At 35.7% G+C, this 20,406-nt stretch overlaps 1 protein-coding gene across 1 annotated transcript; it reads left to right on the forward strand.

Annotated features, from left to right (window-relative positions):
* Positions 1-10,179: 10,179 nt before the first annotated feature.
* On the forward strand, positions 10,180-16,564 carry LOC136347376 (bone morphogenetic protein receptor type-1B-like). The gene is made up of 5 exons (XM_066297294.1): positions 10,180-10,323; positions 13,976-14,163; positions 14,316-14,739; positions 14,792-14,956; positions 15,012-16,564. The coding sequence occupies exons 1-5, from the start codon at positions 10,287-10,289 to the stop codon at positions 15,737-15,739; spliced, it is 1,542 nt and encodes a 513-aa protein (XP_066153391.1). The 5' UTR covers positions 10,180-10,286; the 3' UTR covers positions 15,740-16,564.
* The last annotated feature ends 3,842 nt before the right edge of the window (positions 16,565-20,406 follow it).

Genomic DNA, 20,406 nt, shown 5'->3' on the forward strand with positions numbered 1-20,406 from the left:
TAAAATGACCGTACAACGCTCGACCGAAAATTTCTTAAACGAAAGTAAGGCGTTCTAGGCAAACTTACCTATATCCAATGTTGCCTCGTTGCGCCACTATAGGGTGGCGAAGTTTCGAATTAATGTCGTTTTTTCGAAATACATTATTGCCAAACCCGTTTACCCATTTTCACTAATTTTGAAACTAAAGGTTACTACAAAAATTGGCGTGTTTTGACAAGCTTTTTTAATGGGGAGAAATGTTAAAATTCGCGCATAAACTGTATGTCTGGCGAAAATTTTATGAGAGGAAAAAATTTGAAAATAAGCCAGCTGGCCAATAATATCCACCAGTGGCAGGGGAAAATTTAAAGTCCTTCATTTAGGGGGTAACAAAGTTTCATTTGCAAACCACACGCCATTTATAACATTTTCACGCTTTGAAAAAATATCCTACTGACGTCAAAACACGTCAATTTATTTACTAATTTTTAGTTCGAAAATTTGTGAAAATCTATGGAAGCATTTAGTAATTATCAAAAAAAAAACGACATTGATTTGAGAACTTTAACGCCCTGCAACAGCAAAACGAAGCAATATTGCATGCATAGCCAAGATGCCTAAGGCACCTTATTTTCGATTAACGAATTTTTAAGAACACCTCAATTCTTAAATTTCACCAAAAACTTTTGCTTCACGGAACTGCAACACTAAACGAATTTTCACCTTCAGATTTTTACTGCGACCTTTCCACCGCTCTCAGAGAGGGCCTAGGAAGGCCTAAGAAGGTCGAAAGATGAATAGTGTAAGAAAGGACACTTTTGGTTACATAGATCTCGTTAATTCGGTTCGAAGCAGTTTTTTATATATTTAAATACGACTTGTATGACTAATCGTTTAATAAGCGAACAACTTATAGGCGCGATTTGCAAACAGATGAAAAACCTTTCATATCAAAAGTTAGTTATCTAGAAGAGAAAACATTTAAAGTTCTTTGAATTGTCCTGAAAGTGACTAGTTTTCATTTTTGTCTTCCATTTTCTATATATTTTTTTTATATATATATACAATATATGACGTAATGAGGTATCGCATGGTGTTACGGAACTTACTGTACCCACATAACTGTCGGAGCTAAATGGTGATATGCTCTTTCCAATACATTGACTCTTACGGGAAAAATACATATCGGAATAATTTTTCAGAAATTATGTATTGATCAGCGTCAGTGATGTCGGCTAAAAAAGATCTATCGAATACATCAGTAACATGGAGGATGCGGCATTAAAAAAAAAACAAATTTACATCAGAACTGAAAAACCGCCCTCAATGGAGAAGTTCGGGATACATTACTGAATTACACCCCAAAATCTCTAAAATATTGCTCTTCGAACTTTTGCTCTCCGTTTCATAGCTGCCGAGATACTGGGCCAATTTCCAATTCCATAGAGGATTTTTTAAAAACGTCTTATATATCTAAAACGAATCAAGTTAACCATAAAACAATCAGACCGTAAAACTTCACTTGGAAATTGGACCTGAGAACATGCAGACAATGTTCTATTACGGTTTTGCCTAGACGCCATAAATCCATCCAAAGGGCACCACCCCCGTACGTCGCACGAATGAAGATGTATTTAGCAGGACAAACTTTAGCCGATACTTTATTCGTTTTTTAACATTTAATTCGACGTGTCTCCCGAGATCTTTTGCCATTCTCCAGACCAACTTTCATAAAACAGATGGAACGAGGTCGGGTGTTGAATCAAATCAATTCGGTTCACGTCCGATGAAAGCCTTGTTAGGTAACACTTGAAGGGCAATATTTGGCTATATTGAAGAGTGCAGAGTCAGAAAAACGATATCATAAATACCTTTTATTTCATTCATACAAATCACTTCCGCTCTTGAGAACTGAAGAAGTGGCAAAGTGCCTGCGATGTTTCGCTAGTTAATTCTCCGCCTGGTTTTTTCCATAGTCTAATCCAACCATCTATCACATCTTTTATCGCATTTCTTGCCTTCACAGATCAGTCCTTATTATTCTCCCGCATTATCAGCATTTTTCTGAATTTCCAAAAGAAATAAACTCAGACGCTTTATTAGCATAATATATTGCTTAGGGAACAAGTAGCACCCTCGCGCTGCGAATTGTTAGCATCGCTCATATTAAGTCGAAAATAAACAGTCGTTATTCATTGACCTGTCTAAGCAATTCCAACAAATCATTAAAAATAATTGGACACGAATTGCCATAAAACATTAAAAAGCTCGTATTTAACAAGGAATGTCAATATACAAAAACTACTGTCGGACTATTATTACCTGCACTTTTTACATTGAAAATTCAAACACACGTTTGACGAAGAGTTTTGTTTGCTGCAAAAGAATTAATATGAATTATCACTGACACGTTCTTTTGCTAAGCCCGTTAAATCAGTTTTTGTTAATATGAAAATGCCAATTCGTAGAGAGAACCAATTGGGAGAAGCCGGATTTAATTTTGGAAAAAATATTCCCTTTGGTCGATTAACAAAAAAAAATTTTAATTTTAATGGCGCAGAACGGGCTGCGCTGTGACACATTTAGTGCCGAGGCTGTAAAGTAACGCGCGAGTTTGGCGTCGTTGACACGTTTGATGACACATCTTGTCGGTGAGAGAAAAACACATCGACCGACGTCGGTGGTTAAGTTTTCCGCCTGAACTCAATTCAGACACTTTTGGGAAAATTCCTAAGTTCTTTGACAACAATGGCCGAAGGGCGTATTATAAAACCGAGCAGAGTTCTCGACTAGATTCAAGGGCCCGGGCTGTATGGTTTATTGCCCACGCTTAGGGAGCCCAGAATCTTCCCAAATACACTGTTCCACAAAAAGATATGTTTTTTGGTAATTTACGAAAGCGCTTAGACTTTCCTTAAGTTTTTCTTTAAGATCATGTTTGTTGCCCAAAAATACTACTCTCTGCAAAAATCATTCACATCCGCTTCCTTATGCTGTAGTATAATATACTAAACCGAAAATCGGCTTCCACAAAATGCTCCGCTTCAAAAACGACAATTTACTTACAGCTTACCAGCAAAATAATAGCATTGACGACATTTCAGTAATCAGTGGCACCGCCATTCTTCTGAATTACTCGAAATAAACGTTTATCCATAGATTCTACAAGTCGAACAAGAAGATTGTTATCCAGATTTTCCCATTCAAGAAAAATTGAATTCTTAAGCTCCTGGACGGTACTATATTTTCGATTATTTGCGTAAACACGGTGTACGAGTATCGTCCAAACGTTTTCCATTACGTTTAAGTCCGGCGAACGAGAAGGCCAGTCGACCAGCAGCAATTGTGCTCCATTAAACCGAGCTTTCGATGATCGCGAGACGTGAATCGGTGCATTGTCTTGTTGATATTGGAATGGAATACCATCGTTTGCCTCGAGATAAGGCAAAAGACAGCAGTTCTTGATGTTCTTCCGAATTCATCTTAGCGGATGGTAGCGCTAAGCACGCTGAACGCTGCCCACACCATCAATGTGCCACCACCAAACTTTCTTCGTGAAAAAATTCGAGGTTCTTTCCTCAAATCTTTCCAGTACGAGTTATATCCATCAGGGCCATCCAGATTCCATTTTTTCCCGTCAGACCAAATAAACTACATGGAAGGTGGTGAACAATTACATAAAATTGCTGCTAATATTGACAACTTACATTTGTAAAATCAGTACGAACATTAGCACGAGCAAATGCCAGACGTTGAATCTGGTGATCGTCAGATAACTCCGGTGCTTTGAGCATTTTCGAATTTTTAATAAAACCACACTCACGAATCGTACGTCTAACCGTTTCAATTGGTACATTAAGGTCCTGGTCTTTTATGATGGTACTACTATGACACAGTCGCGTTTGAAGGTGCATTAATGATGCGTCTTGTCTGACGGACAGTCAACTTTTTCGGTCGCCCTGGGGATTATTTCCTGCCGTAAGGGGTCGGATCTTTTAAAAAGGAATTAATAACTCGATGATTACGTCCCATTTCACGAGCGATCCAACGATTTGAACGTCCATAACGATAATGAGTTCAAATTTCTGTTCTTCCCACCTCAGTTAAAGATCGACCACGTTCCATTGTGGCAAATACTGAACGAAACTGAGCACGATCTGCCAGAGCAACGTTCTTACGCAGTAAAAAATCAGCGTAAACAAATACACATTGATGAACGATAAAAACCAAAGTGGAGCTATCATTAGGTGGAAGCCGATTTTCGGTTTAGTATGCTATACTACAGTATAAGGGAGCGGATGTGAATGATTTTTTGCAGAGAGTGGTATTTTTGGCCAACAAACATGATCTTAAAGAAAAACTTAAGGAAAGTCTAAACACAAACACCAAAAAACATAGGCGGAGCTATCTTTTTGTGGAACAGTGTACTCGACTCCGATGGGTGATAAGTGAAAGCCAACGTCTGGTGGTTGCAACCAATCAAAATAAAAGACCAGATGTCAGCAGCTAAGGGTCTACAAGGGCAAGGACCTTTAAGATATAAGACTGGGGTTATCTGAGGAGTTCCCAAAAACCAACCAAACGGAGCAGTTCAAAAAGATAACCCGCCATAAACACTTTCATACACTAAAATTCACCATAACTTGTAAAAACAAACATTTCGATGCTGCAACCTCCCGGAGTGAGGTACTCACAAAACGGTGGTCGCACTTGCACCGATTACCTAACTAAATTAGTGTAAGGCTTCAGTTGTGAATGAAGGCTACTTCTCAAGTCAGTCAACTTCAGTTCCTGTCGGTCTGACAAAACCCGAAAGTGGTCCTTCGGATGCTTTACAACCCCAGGAACCAGCCGCAGAAGCAGAACCCACTAATTGGCATCAATGTCCCATGGATTTACATAATCTATTGTGACATTTTCTTTTACGCGACTTTGATTTTTTTTTATATATATACAGGGTCGCGCAATAGTGTGACAAAGTACCATATCTTCCTTATTTTACAAAATTAAAAAAAAACTGTTCGTATAAAAGTTATACGTGAACATACAGCCTACATTTTAAAAATATTTTTTATCATATAGGGTGTTGCATAAAGACAGGTCAAAATATTTATTCATTTTATTTAACGGAACCCCCTGTATATTATTGTATATTTGGATTCCTGTACATATATAAACAATCTTTATTTCCTCGGAAATAGACTATCGACCTGTTAGGTCTTTCTGCCTGTGGTACAATGGTAATCTTTTGGTGATTAAATACTATCACATTACATCTGGAAGTGCTCCCAAAGGGTGTTCGAAGGGAAAAGGAGGCGGGATTGTTTTGTCTGTCTCGTTAAGTAAAGTGGGCTCAGTATAGTTGAGTTGTTGGTGTTCTTTTTCCATCTGTTCTGTAGTTGTAGTCTTTCTGTTATTCTTATCATGTTTGTGCGTTTTTTTTTTAAATATTTATTTCAAAAATACAGAATTATGTGCCTCACGGGACACTTAATGACTGAAATCACGTGTTCGCCAGGATGATTGCTTATGCGAAATGAACGCTGCCTCCGCAAACGCGTTTAACGCGCGTCGGGACGAAGACAACGGGCCCTTGCTGGATACTCACTTAACCGTGGGAAGAATGATGCATTTCGATTTCCGCAAATCATCTTTCGTCTGCAATGACGAATAAAATATGAGTGAGATTACCAGCTCCATGCCGTAGCATCGTTGCCATTAAACGAAAACAAAGTTTTCAACTTTCACTCAAGAGCCCCTAAACTGCGTTTCCTAGAGTCGAAGACTGCACAAATCAGCATGCTTTTAAACATAAAATATGGCCCAAGACTAAAGAAAATCTTTGCAACAGGCATTTAAACTTTTAAGAGCCTCTTAGGCACTTTGGCGATCATCTAACTTCGCTGGAAATGAGAAACTAAAACTTCAGTTTGTCGTTTAAAGAATGAGTCGGAAAGTTCCTCAAAGTGACTCACTTAATGAAAATAAATTCTAGCGGCGTGAAATTTGTTAGGCTATTTGTTACTATTTCCTTTTGGGCCGTAGGCGAAGGATATATATGTATTATACAGTGTTTTGTCATCCTCACGGAATTATTAGTTGGTAGGTAAAGAAGGTGTTCAAATTGGATCAGCTAAAATAATATTGTACCCCGAAAAGACAGAAAGCAAGAGGATTTGCCGCATAGACTTGTAGAGCTTTGGGTCGGCTTCTCGTTTCGAACTTTTAATGCCCTAATTTACATTAATATAAAGTAAGGCGCAAGACGGATTAAGCTATAATAATGACAGACTCAAATAATATGTAAATCAGGGAAAATGGCTTTTCTAGCTGAGCAAAATTGTTTCACTCAAACGGGCTCTCTGCTTATTGATACAGACGAGCCGATTTGCATTTATGAAGTATATCTCACCAAGCTAAAGGGTGTCGGTATTAATGCATAAATAATGAGAAAGAACGCTGCATTTGTTGCGGAAGGTATCCCGCTTAAATATCTGCGGTAAATGCACGCAATTCCGATTAATTTCTAGATGTGGACTTTAATTAAGGAAATATGCGAACCATCCAGAATTTGAACTCCATCAGGAATGGCAACGCTACATTTCTTAGCCATACCTGGAATACCATCTTACGGCGCAAATATTCGTCGATATGCATATTTCGTGCCTAAGTAAAACACGTACATATCAAAGTCACGTTCGCAATGTTAAAGATACCATTCTGGCAAATGTTCTTCACATACCGAATAAAAGTCCATCGGAAGGAAGTTCTTTATGCCCGCATTAAACAATAAGTTGGGGCCCAATGTTCCAATCTGCTAAAATGTAGTAAAAACTTTATGCACTGGAAAATAGGTAAATATAAGAAAATGACTTGTTAGTGTGGAAAGCTTCTGCAAGAGCGCTTTCGTGTCCCCAAAATGGTCTCGAGTTACGCAAGTATTAAAAAATAAATTCGCTTTTAAAGTGTTTTTAGGACAGTCTAACAAAAAGCTTTAGAGAAATGGGCTTTAGAGTCGGCAGTATTTCATTAATTTTATAACCTCTTTGCTTCGATATTGGAAATTGACGCCACAAATTTTAACCACAGTTTTACGTTTATGGGCACCTAAATTCGAGTAAAAAGTATTGTTAAACTTTATGAAGTGGATCTAAAAGGTTCGCGCATGTTTCCAACGCTCAATATTGAGCTGCGTGTTGATTAGGGAGCAGATAAATCTGAGTAATTCTTAAACAACATCCGCTGCAAAATTCGAATAAAGGCTAATTAGAATTTCACGTAGTAACCCAACAAAAACAGAGAGGTTGTAATTAATCCCGTGGAGTTGTAAAACTTTTATGGTTCAGTGGCCTGCATTGGCCGACACTCTAATATTCCTATCTTTCCACATACAAATTCGAGGACCATTAAAAGTTTTCATAACTTTTCAATTATCATCATGTTCAAACTAGCTAATCCGCATGTCCGACATAAGGTAAAATTTAACATGTATAATTGTACAAAAACGTTGACGTAATTCCTACGTATTCAGAGCAAATCGCCCCTTGGGTTATTAGCTGTCCATCGATCCAGATTTGAATTTCGTGAAATATGTGAAAAATTTAGAAAGATGTGTCGCTCATAGACCGTATCTTGGCTATTATGGAAGATAGAGCGATAGTTCCGATGGCAATATCTTAGAGATCTCAGGTTGCAATTCAGCAGCGTGCTCTAGGTTCATCTATTCCTGGCGGTTTTTCAGTCCTGACATAAAGTTATCTTATTTTAAATGGGGCCCCCTATGTGTTTTTGGTTCATCCAATTGGATTCCATGACTGACTCCCGTGTTATTAAGTTTCACGTATTTGCCTCGAATAGTTTCGGGAAAAATAATTAAAACTGTATTTTTCCTATGGGAAGCGATATTTTCGAAAGAACTTTCCCTCGAGACTGACTCTCCCAAATCTAACGGATAATATTCTTTCTAAAACATTGCTTCTTATGGGAAAGATACATTTATCGTTTTGCCTAAACCCCATAAATCCGTCGAAAAGGCGCCACTCTGTTCAATACTACATCTTGCCGTGTAATAAGAGCTTTGCTCCAACAGAGAGGAAAACCGATTCAGAGCCGTCAGGAATAGTCAGAAATATGCGTGGTATACCGGTCGGGTCGCCTTGCATATCTTTCTAACTGTTTCTGACGGTCCTGAATTGGTTTTCTTTCCTGTTGGAACAGAGCTTACATTTATCCATTGTGGATCATCTTTTATATTCTTCCGGAGTAAAATGGATTTCGATCGCATTCTCAATATTGCAAATGTAGTAACTTGAGCAAAATTAGTTTCCGAATAATATTGTTACCTTTTTGTCCATCCTGCGTTAATGCCCATGGCTAATCGATTTAAAAAATGGCCGTGGGGGCGACCTCAAAAAATGTAACGGTGTAGCCATACGCCCTGTATGGCATCGTCAGATTCGAAATCATGCATACGTACAACTAAAAGAAAATACTAAATAACGCTCAGGCGCAAACGTTTTTCCATTTTAATTTGTTATTGTTATCTTAAGTCTATATTTCTACTTAAATATTTTAAAATTAATTCTTTCAATGAGGAATCACACGACAGATCTAACTTCGACAGCTAGAGACGGGGCCAGAGACAATAATAAACCACATCTGTTAGGGCTTGAGTACTCGACAAATCCATCGATTACCGTTTGTTTTTTTGTTTAATTAATTTGTTTATGAAAATGCCTAAGTTTAGCCTCGGAATCGAATGTTCTTTAAAGGTACGAGGTTGTCCACGAAGACGGTCCACTAGCGTATCTCAAAAGCCGTAAGGTTTAGAATATAAATTTAATATGAAAGTTATCGAGTTTTTCACGAATTTTTATTTTCCAAGTTACAGGGTGGTGCAGAAAACCGTGGAGTGCCGAAAATATATTTCTTAATTCCCCTTCAAATGATATAGTATATGTTATAAATCGGAGACGAAGCGATCTTACATATTTAGCTGATTAATATCATTCAACACCATATTTTTCTATTTAAATTACTAATTACATATTTATCATTAAATTAACTTGCAATTAAACAATCGTATTCTTTGACTACGTTCTAGAATGATACTTTGTGGATTTATCAAAAATTTTCAGAAACCCATTATTCCTTCGATCTTTTTTTTTAATTAAATTCACTCAAAAATTGCTAAAAAAATTGCGCATTTGCTAATATCGAAAATACTTATACGTAATTGCACGAAAAATTAGTGTAGATGATGTAATATAGATTATTTCATTTTAAAAAATGTATTTTTGTTACGCCAAAGTTTTTTGGAGCACCCTGTAACTTCGAAAATACTGAAAAGTAAAAATGAATGAAAAACTAAATTACTTTTATTTTAATTTTTTGTCTAATCCAGTGCACCATTATATATATATATAATTATTTGAAAAATTAATTTTTATTTATGTTTAGGTTTAGTCCAGACTCAAAATATCCCTTTATTTCAAACTCAGCTGGCCTGAGAAAATTATTAATTATGTTTTTGTTAACGTTAATTTGCGACAAAATTCAGCCAGCTTTCTCAAGGATGTAAGTCCGAATTTAGACTCAAAGACAACCACGTTTTAGGTCACTCACGTATTTAATCGTAAATATAGACGAGCTCACGATTGAGAAAATGTAACATTGACACTAAACCAGCTCCTCGTGAAAGTAGTTCTGCTCACGTTTTTTCGATTGTCAAATTTCTCATAATAATTTTATCGCAAAGTTCTCGATATCTATAAATCTTAATACGTAAAGAGGATTGTTGATTAATTTGCACGAAACAGCTTTCTGAGACTGCAAACTCAGAGTGGTTCAAACGGGACATATCGTGTCTAAAATTATCCTTTTGGGAACCCAATTCGTGGAAGTACCACATCTCGATATCGCGAAGGATGAAAAGAGATCTCTCAAGCCGTATCACAGAGTTAGTACCTCTACCTTCAAATAACATTTAGTTCTTCCATCTAATAAAACAAAACCCTCAATAAACTTATGAAGGAAGAGCCTGTGAAAAATTATTCTCCCTTTCATGAATCTGCATTGTAAGGCAGGTCCTTGACTTAATGGTCTAAGGCTCCGTATCGGGTGACCATACCCTCTATCGACTAAATTGTGGGCATTGTAGGTAGGTAGGTACACAAATTTTGCCTGAAAATTTTTAGGCCTTAGACAAAATATTAGTAGTCGTCAGTGCTTCAAACATTCTTGAAGCATGTGCATCATTTTTGAGTGATATTATAGAATTATCGTGAGAAATACAGATCTGGAGTATGCTGGAGCCTAGATATACAGACGACTTTGATTATGGTATGTGTTTTGTGTTTAATTAAGCATTAAAGTAGTAATGTAAACATATTTCAATAAGAAGAGAGAAGAGAAAAGTTATTTATGTAACCTGTAAAGAATTACATAGTTTCGTGTAACAAGTTCAATTCTGCAATACAATACGAGTAACACACGAGTACGGCAAGCTATAAGTTTCATAACACATTAACACATGTATCGTAGTTTGAAAATGAGGAGTTTCACATCTCTTTTGTAAACTAGGATAGGTGTTTTTAATTTATTCAATATATTCATGTGCCCCCCCCCCCCCCCCCCCCCCCGTACTGATAAAACTTCAGCCACCATTGTAGCTGCTGTTAACTATTTATTAACCTAGTTACGAAATGAAATAGGCACCTATTATCACTATATATTACTTACGGCTTGATCAGCGGTTTTGATTACCAGAACTGTCATTGTATTTGCTAAAATTCGAAACAATAATTTATGCGATTATAGCAAAGTTCCGTATAAGTTCAAAAAGAAAATGGAACCTGATGAATATTTCCGAAATCGCTTGAGATATTTCAGTGAAATTTGGTATGTAAAGACAGTTTATAAGAGGGAATTAATTACAATAAAAATATGCATTTCAATGCACGCTTATTCAAAGCTATTTTAATAAGACAAATAAAACAATGGAAAATTTAACACATTATGGATTGATATCGTAGAAAATAATATTAATTACAATTAACAAGAAACTTCATTACTGGCATTCCCGCATTTGAATAATTCTCCATTATTAACACAATTGCAGAAATAAAAATATTGTAATAAAGCACTAGACTGCACTAGCAAAAGATAAAACTGAAGGAAAAGATTTCAATAACAATAACAACTTTTCTTTTTTAACTATTTTTATTTTGATTCAGATCAGTGGCGCACCTTCGTTTCTGTAAAAATATACAAGTAAGTTGTAATTCATATTTCATTACGATATCACCCCGAAACTTGTTAAATTTCCTATTGTTTTATTTGACGTATTAAAATGGTTTTGAATAAGTTTGCATTAAACCGGATATTTCTATTGCAATTAAGGCCCCTTCATAAACTGCCTTTACACACCAAATTTCATCAGCATTTTTTTAAATTAGATAGAAAGATTTTTATGAGTTTTAAATGGAAAATGCATTGAAAAACAATTTTAATTATAAAAAAATGCAATAATTTCGATTATCTCAAAAATTGGGCATGAATCAAGCATAGCTTTGCAGCAAAACGTCTAATAAAAAATTGTTCAAATAAAAGATATTAATTTTTTGAAGGTTTACAACAGACTGAAAAAAGTACAGGGTTGCCATTTGGAAAAAAAAGTTGCCGTTGAAATGACTTTTTGACTAAAAGTCACTAACTTCATGCCATGTCCTTTACTTTACCACACAACTTCCATTTGAACCTTTTTTTCATATAACGTATCATTCTCGAGTGATCTTGAATCACAGCTTTAAATGACACACCCTGTACATATACATATATATATATATATATATATTTTTTTTTTTTATGAATGATCCCATTTTCGAACTTGTCCCTTCATTTGTCAAAATGAATAAGAATAATTTTAGTTTAAGGGCTTCTAACGGACACAGAGTATTAAAAATATTTCAACTTTCTATGTTATACACGGCGTTTCATTTAAAGTGACACAAGCGATTGTCTCCGAAATCGAATTCAAAATGTTTGAAAAGTTTCAAACAAACATTGCTTGTTGTGAAATCAGACATCCAAAACACATAAGCAAATTTTTACTCAAGATCATTTAAGGGACACTTCGGAGACATATTTTTTTGGGAAATTTGCAGAAAGATTAAAAGAATTATTTTTTTTTGCGGGAATAGTTTTTTTCTAAAACTTATTGTTTTCCAGACGTCAACAAAAATTTAAAAGGCACATTTGAAATAATATATAACTTAATTTACATTACAATTATGAAAATATCTTTACTAGTGGAAAATAGAAATTCACAAATTTTAAAAATTAACCCAAAATCACAGTGAAAGTTATGTTTTGAAACATTTATCAGTCGAACAAAAACGCCATGTTTTCATTAGCATTTTCTCGTATTTTTTTTTAATATCGTATTCATTTGTAAATTTTAATAAAATTTTTGCGACGAAGCTAATTGTTAATTTTTCAACGCAAAATGGTTAATTTAAAAGTGAAAAATGGAGAAGTTTTCTAAAGATAACAATATTCAAATGGTGTTAGTTTACGTAGAAAATGACAACGTGGAGACAACTAAAAAAAAAAATCACGCAAAAATTGGCTCTAATGAAAACGACCAAATAGCTATTTTAGCTGCTGTAACTGTTGATTCCCGTGTCAATTGCCGTCAGTTGTCAAGAGATTTGGGCATTTCGTTGGCCAGCGTGCTTCGCATTTTAAAATTTACATCGGTATCATATTTTCCTCTACCAAGATTTACATGACAACAATATTGGAAAACAGGTGGAACTTGAGCAAGGAAAAAAAATTTATTTGAATGAAAACTTTTTCTTCAATGTAATTTTTTCCGGCAAGCCCCCTTTCTTGAACCGTGATGAGGTAAATCGCTACAACATCCATTATTGGTACCTTGAAAATTCTCACTGGCTAAGACAAGTAGAACATCAAAGAAATAGGTCAATCAATGTTTGGTGCGGCATTGTCGGCAACAAAATAATAGGACCATTTTTTATTGAAGGCAATTTAAATGGAGAGAAATATCGTAGGTTTCTGCTAAATGAGCTACCGGTTTTGTGGGAAGACATTACTCTTGACCCAAGAGTTGCTTTGTGGTATCAGCATGATGAATATCCAACCCATTTTGCTCTTGTGGCACGAGACTTTAAAGGAAATGTTTCCTGAAAAATGGATAGTACGTAGGGGTTCAGTGAAGATCACCCAAATCACCTGATTTGACCCTACTAGATTTTTGTCTTTTTGCTTATCACAGAGAAAAAAATGTATGTTTAAGTTCCAACAACTCCGGATGCTTAAGAAATCGTTTCAAAGCAGCTTGCGAGGCAATCTCTGAAGAAACCCCTGGATATGTTTTCAGATCGTTTATCATGAGAATCGGAAAATGCCTGGATACGGAAGATCAACATTTTGGGGATTTCTTTGACTGATAAATGTATAAAAATAATTTTTACCATGATTTTGGTTTAATTTTCAGAATTTGTGAATTTTCATTTTCCGTTAGCAGAGTTTTTTCCTTATTTAAGTTGTGTGTCATTTTAAACGCGCCGCTGCAGTCTTCGTCAATAACTAGAAAATGAAGTTTTAGAAAATAATTTTCCAGGGAAAAATACTAAATTTCCTAAGCTCTTTGCAAGTATACAAAAAAAAGCTGCTTCGCTAAAAAAATAAAGTTGATCTTGAAATATCCTTTAAATGACTGAGCGAAAATTTGCTTGTTTGCGTTCGACGATCCCTTTCGTAACAAGCAATATTTGTTTGAAATTTTATTTTAAATTTGGATTCGGAGATAATCGCTTGGTGCACTTTAAATGAAACCCCCTGTATACGTACCACGCGCCGTACAAATGGAGACATGTATCACCATCAAGCTAATTTTCTATGTTACAAGCATTACGGTATGCGTTATGCGCTGTATACGCTCTGCTTAAGTTTTAATCTATTTTTGCAGATAACATCAAACCTCTATCATGTTTTTGCAAAGGAATGTGCCCTGATCATGAAAAAAGTGGAACTTGCGAGACTAAACCGGGAGGAAAATGTTTCGCCTCAGCGGATCTTGAGGAGGCAGAAGATGGAAAGCCAATAACCGTTTTTTCCTACGGTTGTTTGCCGCCAAATGAGATGGCCGTGTTTCAGGTAGATATCGAGAGTCACTCTTTAAGTCTGAAAGTTCCAAAAAGGCATTAGCATGAAAAAATCGCATAATCTAAACGGTGAATGGCAGGCTAATTTATAGCGATATTCTCGGGTAATGTCGAACGAAATATCTAGAGAAATTTCCATTTCAGTGTCGTGCTGCGCAAATCGAAGGAAGAAGCAACAACAAAAGCATAAAATGCTGCGACACCTTTGACTTCTGCAACAAGCACTTGCTGGCTGTACTTGATCCGACGCCAACGGCGAAGCATGAAATTCCAATCAATAGGATCATGTTTACTTCAATCACCGTTTCCTTAGTTCTTTTCATAATCGGAATCGTGATATCGTATCTAAAATTCAAAAAAATATCGTCACAAATGAAAATCGGAAAAAAACTAGAAACTTCAGATTTGATGGATCTGGATTATTTTTCTAATTCCATCACTGATAACGAAATTTATGAGAAAGAAAGCGTTATAGGTTCTTGCCCTTCTATACCCGACTCAGCGATTATGGCGATAAATGAAAGGACAATTGGCAGGGACATTTCTCTTGACCTTCGAGTAGAAAAAGGTGCGTGTAATTTTGAATTAGCTTCAGCAACATCAACAATATTTCCCAACAGGCAAATATGCGGACATATGGCAAGGCAAATGGAAAGGCGACAGGGTGACTGTGAAAATCTACAAGAAGTTAGCGGAAACCCATTGGCTGAGGGACATTGAAATTTTCCAAATGAGCTTGATGAGACATGACAATATCGTTGGCTACATTGCGGCAGATATACAAGGTACAATAGTAGAAAATGAAATTTCTTAATAATTCTTTTGTGGCTCACATTTCAGAAAAAGGTGAAATGTATTTGATAACACAATTCCATCCTAATGGCTCATTAAGAAACTTTCTACACGATCATACAGTAACTCCTTCAGAGGCTATGGAAATGATCAAAGGCCTTGCCAGCGGCCTTACTCATCTACATACTGAGATAATTGGAAGCAACTACAAGGCGTGCATAACCCATAACAACATCAACAGCAAGAACATCCAAGTAGGAGCGGGTAAAAAGTGTTCTTTCGACGACTTCTCCAAAGCAGCAACCTACTCATCATCCACCCCACCTCGGGGACTCATAAAACCCAAACACGTCTATAACTTAGACATGCGTTACTTGGCACCGGAGTTTCTGACTCACTCTTACAATCCTAAAACAGTAGAATCATATATTCAGGGAGATATATACAGCTTCTCCTTAATTATATGGGAAATTCTGAGTAGATGCGTATTGGACCCTAACGATTTGGCCCCAAGCTACCAAATCCCATACGCTCGGGAACTAGAAAATGCAGAATTGGATCTTAGGAAGAAAAACATAGTGGAAATTGTAGTGACGAGGAATATTAGGCCCCACCTAAGGGAAGAATGGAAGAAAGATACTTTGCTGGGGCAGGTAGTGAGGATTGTTGAAGAGTGCTGGACTGGAAATGCCCGAGCTAGATTGTCTTGTTTGCGGATTAAGAAATCTATATTTAAGATCCAAGAAGACGCCAAAGGGGGGGCAAAAGAAGGTTAATTATATTTGTGATCTAACGGTTGCCCTCGGGTTTCAGAGATTTAGTGCTTGTGATTTAGGTTTAGGTCTAATGTAAATAAGTGACCAAAAAATGTCTAAAATTAAGATAAACATTTATGACTTATACATACAAATCATGTATAAGTAACTGCTATTTTGAGTGTTTAAACCAAACACTCCTAAACTAAAATTGAATTACCTCAAAGATAATTTTAATCTACATTATTACATAATATTGAAAATTTGTATGTAAATATTTTGCTCCTGATATACTGAACCTTATTAACATGCAGTAATACGTTCGTTTCACTTGTAAAATACTTCTTTTTATTACTGTAGCGTTATACATACACTACAACGGACGACGTAAGACTTTAGCGTGTTAAATTGAGCCTCCCGTTGAGATCTGTTTCGGTAAAGTTACAGCTATGAAACGTGGCACAACTTGCGAAACTGAATATATTAATTTTTTTATTATTTATTGTATTATATTTAATATTTATTATATCGATTCACTATAATATTTGTACATTAAACGAAGTGTATGTCACAATCAAATCCGAACTTCATAAAGAATGTAACGTGTGTTTAGTGTGGAACTGAGAATGACTAGTGGCTTTCGAACATAGATTCCTTGGAAGAATTAATTAAGATATTTTATACATATTTTAACTTTGACTTAAAAGTAGCATTAAATTGGCATGAAATCGGACATAGCACGTAATATGTAAAGCGCAATACGGAGGATCCATTTACGTACGTGATTCGTCTCATAAAACCCTTCATTTTCGTACTTAATACCTAAATAAACATTTTAAGACTTTATTCGGCTCGTTATTATTAATACAAATGTGTTTTTTCTTCATTCTTACTTGCTTAATTCCTATCACTGTTGACTTATAAAAAAATGCGAAAATGCTTTTTAAACGCGAAGAAATGTGCAGTATTTTCCACCACTTCTTTGCACACCTGGATGGAACGTAGCCGCCATTTTTATATTAAACTTTTCGAAATTTCCGACAATTTATATTTTAATTTTATTAAAACGCCAATGTGGTCTGCTGATGTGATAAGGGCCGATGTTCTGTTACGCATAAATTCGCGATGCACTGTCTTTTGCTACGCAACACCAAATTGGTTAGGAATGGAGATGTTTTGCTGCGTGTCTCTACGCACTGTAAAGTACATATTTGATAAGGCCTTCGGCGCACTCACGCATTACCGTTGTGGGAGACCGTGCGCTCGCAGTCGTGCATTAATGAATAATCATCGGCGGGACCATTAATGAATGATTTTGTTTGCATATAAAAAAAGCTTATTAATATTCCATCGAGGGAAAAATACGTAATACTTGATGAACGACGGCGACTTTTTAACGTCTCGTTTCGAAAGTTTTACAGAGTTAGGGTCAGTCCAGGACAAATAATAAAATTGGATAATGTTCAGCTCCGACGACGTTCGCTGAATTTTTTTTCACCTACGAATAGCTCCAAGATGTTTCTATAAAAACAGAAAAATTTCTCAGCTTTCCTGTGCCAAGAAAAGTTGGCAACTTAAATTTGAAAGTAAAGTTTCAAACGGAAAAAAGGGAAACTTCGGTATCGTATTTAATGATGCAAACTCGTTGCAGCAAACTGTACAAATCAAATTTCCTTAAAACTTTATTAACTCGGATTTTACTAGTCGAAGCAAATTAGTTAATCAACTTAAGTGATTTGTTTGGTCTAGATTTTAGCATCAAATCGGTTTACGGACGTTTTGAAGAATGGATTTCGGTTTGCGGGCTTAGTCTTAAACTCTACAAGCGGAAATAATGTAAATGAAATTTTGTCTCGGAAAGTAAATTGATGAATATCTAATTTTTGGAGAAGTTTATTAGGAAAGACGCTTATCTGAAGTGAAACTGTATAGATATAATTTATTTTCGAATTAATTTCTTGTCATAATCTCGCAGGAAATTTTTATACCGTAATCTGGGTAATAGCGTAGACATAAATTTGGGTAAATTAGTGCTGTAAGTAACCGTTGAAAGCTTTTCTTCTGAGACTAAGCATCCAGGTAGAAGCCGGATTACACTCCTTTGCACAGTGTTCTCCATATCGAACTATGCACTTTAGAAAGCGAATAAAGATTTTCTAATCAAAGTAAAAAAAACTTTTATTCAACTTATATATAGCTCATTCTACAGAGATTATCATTAACGTATATAACCATTTAATTTTTAAAAGTCATGTCTTCTAAATGCTCTCCATGAACTTCAACGCGATTTCGGATTTTAAGTTCAAAACTTCTCATTACGCGGCGAAGCAAATCTCCATCCTGATCTTGACAAACGAAGAAAAAATTCGTCAATTTCAGTTTTAAATTAATTATCAAAATGAATAGTTCCGTAACAATTACTTTTAAATTTTTATCCCTTCTAATTCGTCATTGGCGAGAAAATTCTCGCGAATTGTTCTCCAAAAAATCCCATAATACAAAAGTCCTTGTTTGGAGTGGTAAAAGAATAATTCTGGAGCCAAAAGGACGGATTTGAAACGAAGCGGTAAGAATAAATGGAGATTCACCGAACTTTTAAAAATTGATTAATTATCTAAATCAATAATACATCCGATTTTTACTCTAATTAGCTACTTTTTATTTCACTTTGAAAGTACGCGGTCTCATGTGAAAAACCCTGTATAACTTCGTCACCGTGTGGCTTCGCTACCTCGACTAAAAGTATAAACAACCAGTAATATATGCACAGCTTGGTTACGAACAAATAATAAATGAAAGGAAATTTATCGCAGAAAATTTCCAGAGAATATAAAAGTCAACTTTCACGTCAATATTTTATAAGCATTTAAATTGATGAATGCCTCCCTGCAAACTTTCGAATAAAATATTTAGGAATTTCTATTCTGCCTTCCTGAATTGTGCATGTTTTTCGTATAGAACACGTTAAAGATAAGAACGGTTCTGGATGCCCTTAAATGAATAAGAGAAACAGAGCTGGTGTTTGTATATGTGTACAGGGTATTTCCCAAGTACATGTACTTATTCCAGGGGGTGATTTTAAAGCAAAAAACAAGACCTTTTTTCCTATACTTGCATGGTCTAAATCCACTCGCCACCCCACAATGGTCACTCAAACCTAAAAGGAAAAATTTATGTTTTATTTTTTTCCTCAAAATGGAAAAGTACCAAAAAAGCCGAACTTGCTACGATGTATTGTCAGGCAGAGGCGCCTCTCTTCCACTACTATATTTCGATAGATTTCTATTTTATCTAGAAGTAATTAAACAAATGATCACAAAGACGTTTTCCCTCCAAACAATTACACGTTTTAATTTTTTTATTGTAAAAAAATATCCAATAGAAAGCCTGGTCATTTTTAAAATTTTCTTACCTCCTGTTTTCTTACTCTAAATCTAATAATTTTCGAAAAAAAACGGCCACGCCCAAAGTAAATGTCGAAAATGCGCGCCAAGTGGATCAGCACAGACTGCCCGCCCCTGAGTACGATCAGCGAATTTTCGCAAAAATACCCGGTTTATTCCTAACTGTTACGCACTTGTGCGAAATTCAATTTCTAAGTTCATCTTAAGTCCCTATGGGCGTACGATACACTAAAGATTGTAGATATCTCCAAATTAAGGAATTTATTGGTAATTCGAGTCACCTTGGAGGCGGGATGGGAAGTGGATCTAGGCCTTACATGCATAAGAAAAAAAGTCTTATTTTTCACTTTAAAATCACCCTTGGAATACATACGTATTCTTACGAAACACTCTGTATATGCGGGGCTGCGGACAATTCGACGTATTCCTTTGAGGAGGTGATGGAGCACGAGGTAAAAAGTAATATGAGCCCATACATGCATATTCCAAAAATCACCAGCCAGTTTCAGGCACTTCAGTTTTCTTTTAATTCGGGGTTTTAACGATTTAAAATAACAATAATTTTTCAATAAATCCTTTTTGGATTTTTTTTTACTTTCGCTACTCGATCATATGTCTGACATTAGGAATTTCCGTATGGAATAAAATATGTCCGGAAACATTTGCAGGACGTAAAGATTTTCAATAAAAACTTTTCTGGAGTAAATTTTTAAGAGAAGATATCCCAACTTCTTCTGAACAATTTTCAAAAAAAATGTCCAGGGTAGTATGCACAGAAATTATCCTAAAAATGTCCCCGTTTCAATAGCTGTCCAATGGGGTGTTACATGTCCAACAAAACATTTGGGGTCAAAAAAGAATAGTCGAAATGCTTCAGGTGAACAATTTAACTTCAATTTTAATAATAACAAAATGTTCACGTAATGTAAATACTTCGGGGCATATTTCACTCCTTACGGGAAATCACAAGGTTAGATAAGTAATGGACTGGCAAAAGTTAAAAAACCCAAAAAGGGTTTCTTAAAAAATCACTCTGAAGTCATTAAGGCCCCGAATTAAAAAAAAATTAATAATTGAAATAACCCAAAATCTAGGGAGTTTTGGAATTTGCATATATAGGTTCAATTTACTTCTTACGTCATGCAATATCACCTATCCAAAGAACACGTCGAATTACCAGGATCTCTGTATATGTACAGGGTGTTTGGATTTGGAGTGTTTTGACAGGAAAATCCCATTTCGCGGCTAGGTAGGAAAAACTAGCGAAAATGTCGACAGCTTCAT

Source organism: Euwallacea fornicatus, chromosome 28 (genome assembly GCF_040115645.1).
Source record: "Euwallacea fornicatus isolate EFF26 chromosome 28, ASM4011564v1, whole genome shotgun sequence".
NCBI lineage: Eukaryota > Metazoa > Arthropoda > Insecta > Coleoptera > Curculionidae > Euwallacea > Euwallacea fornicatus.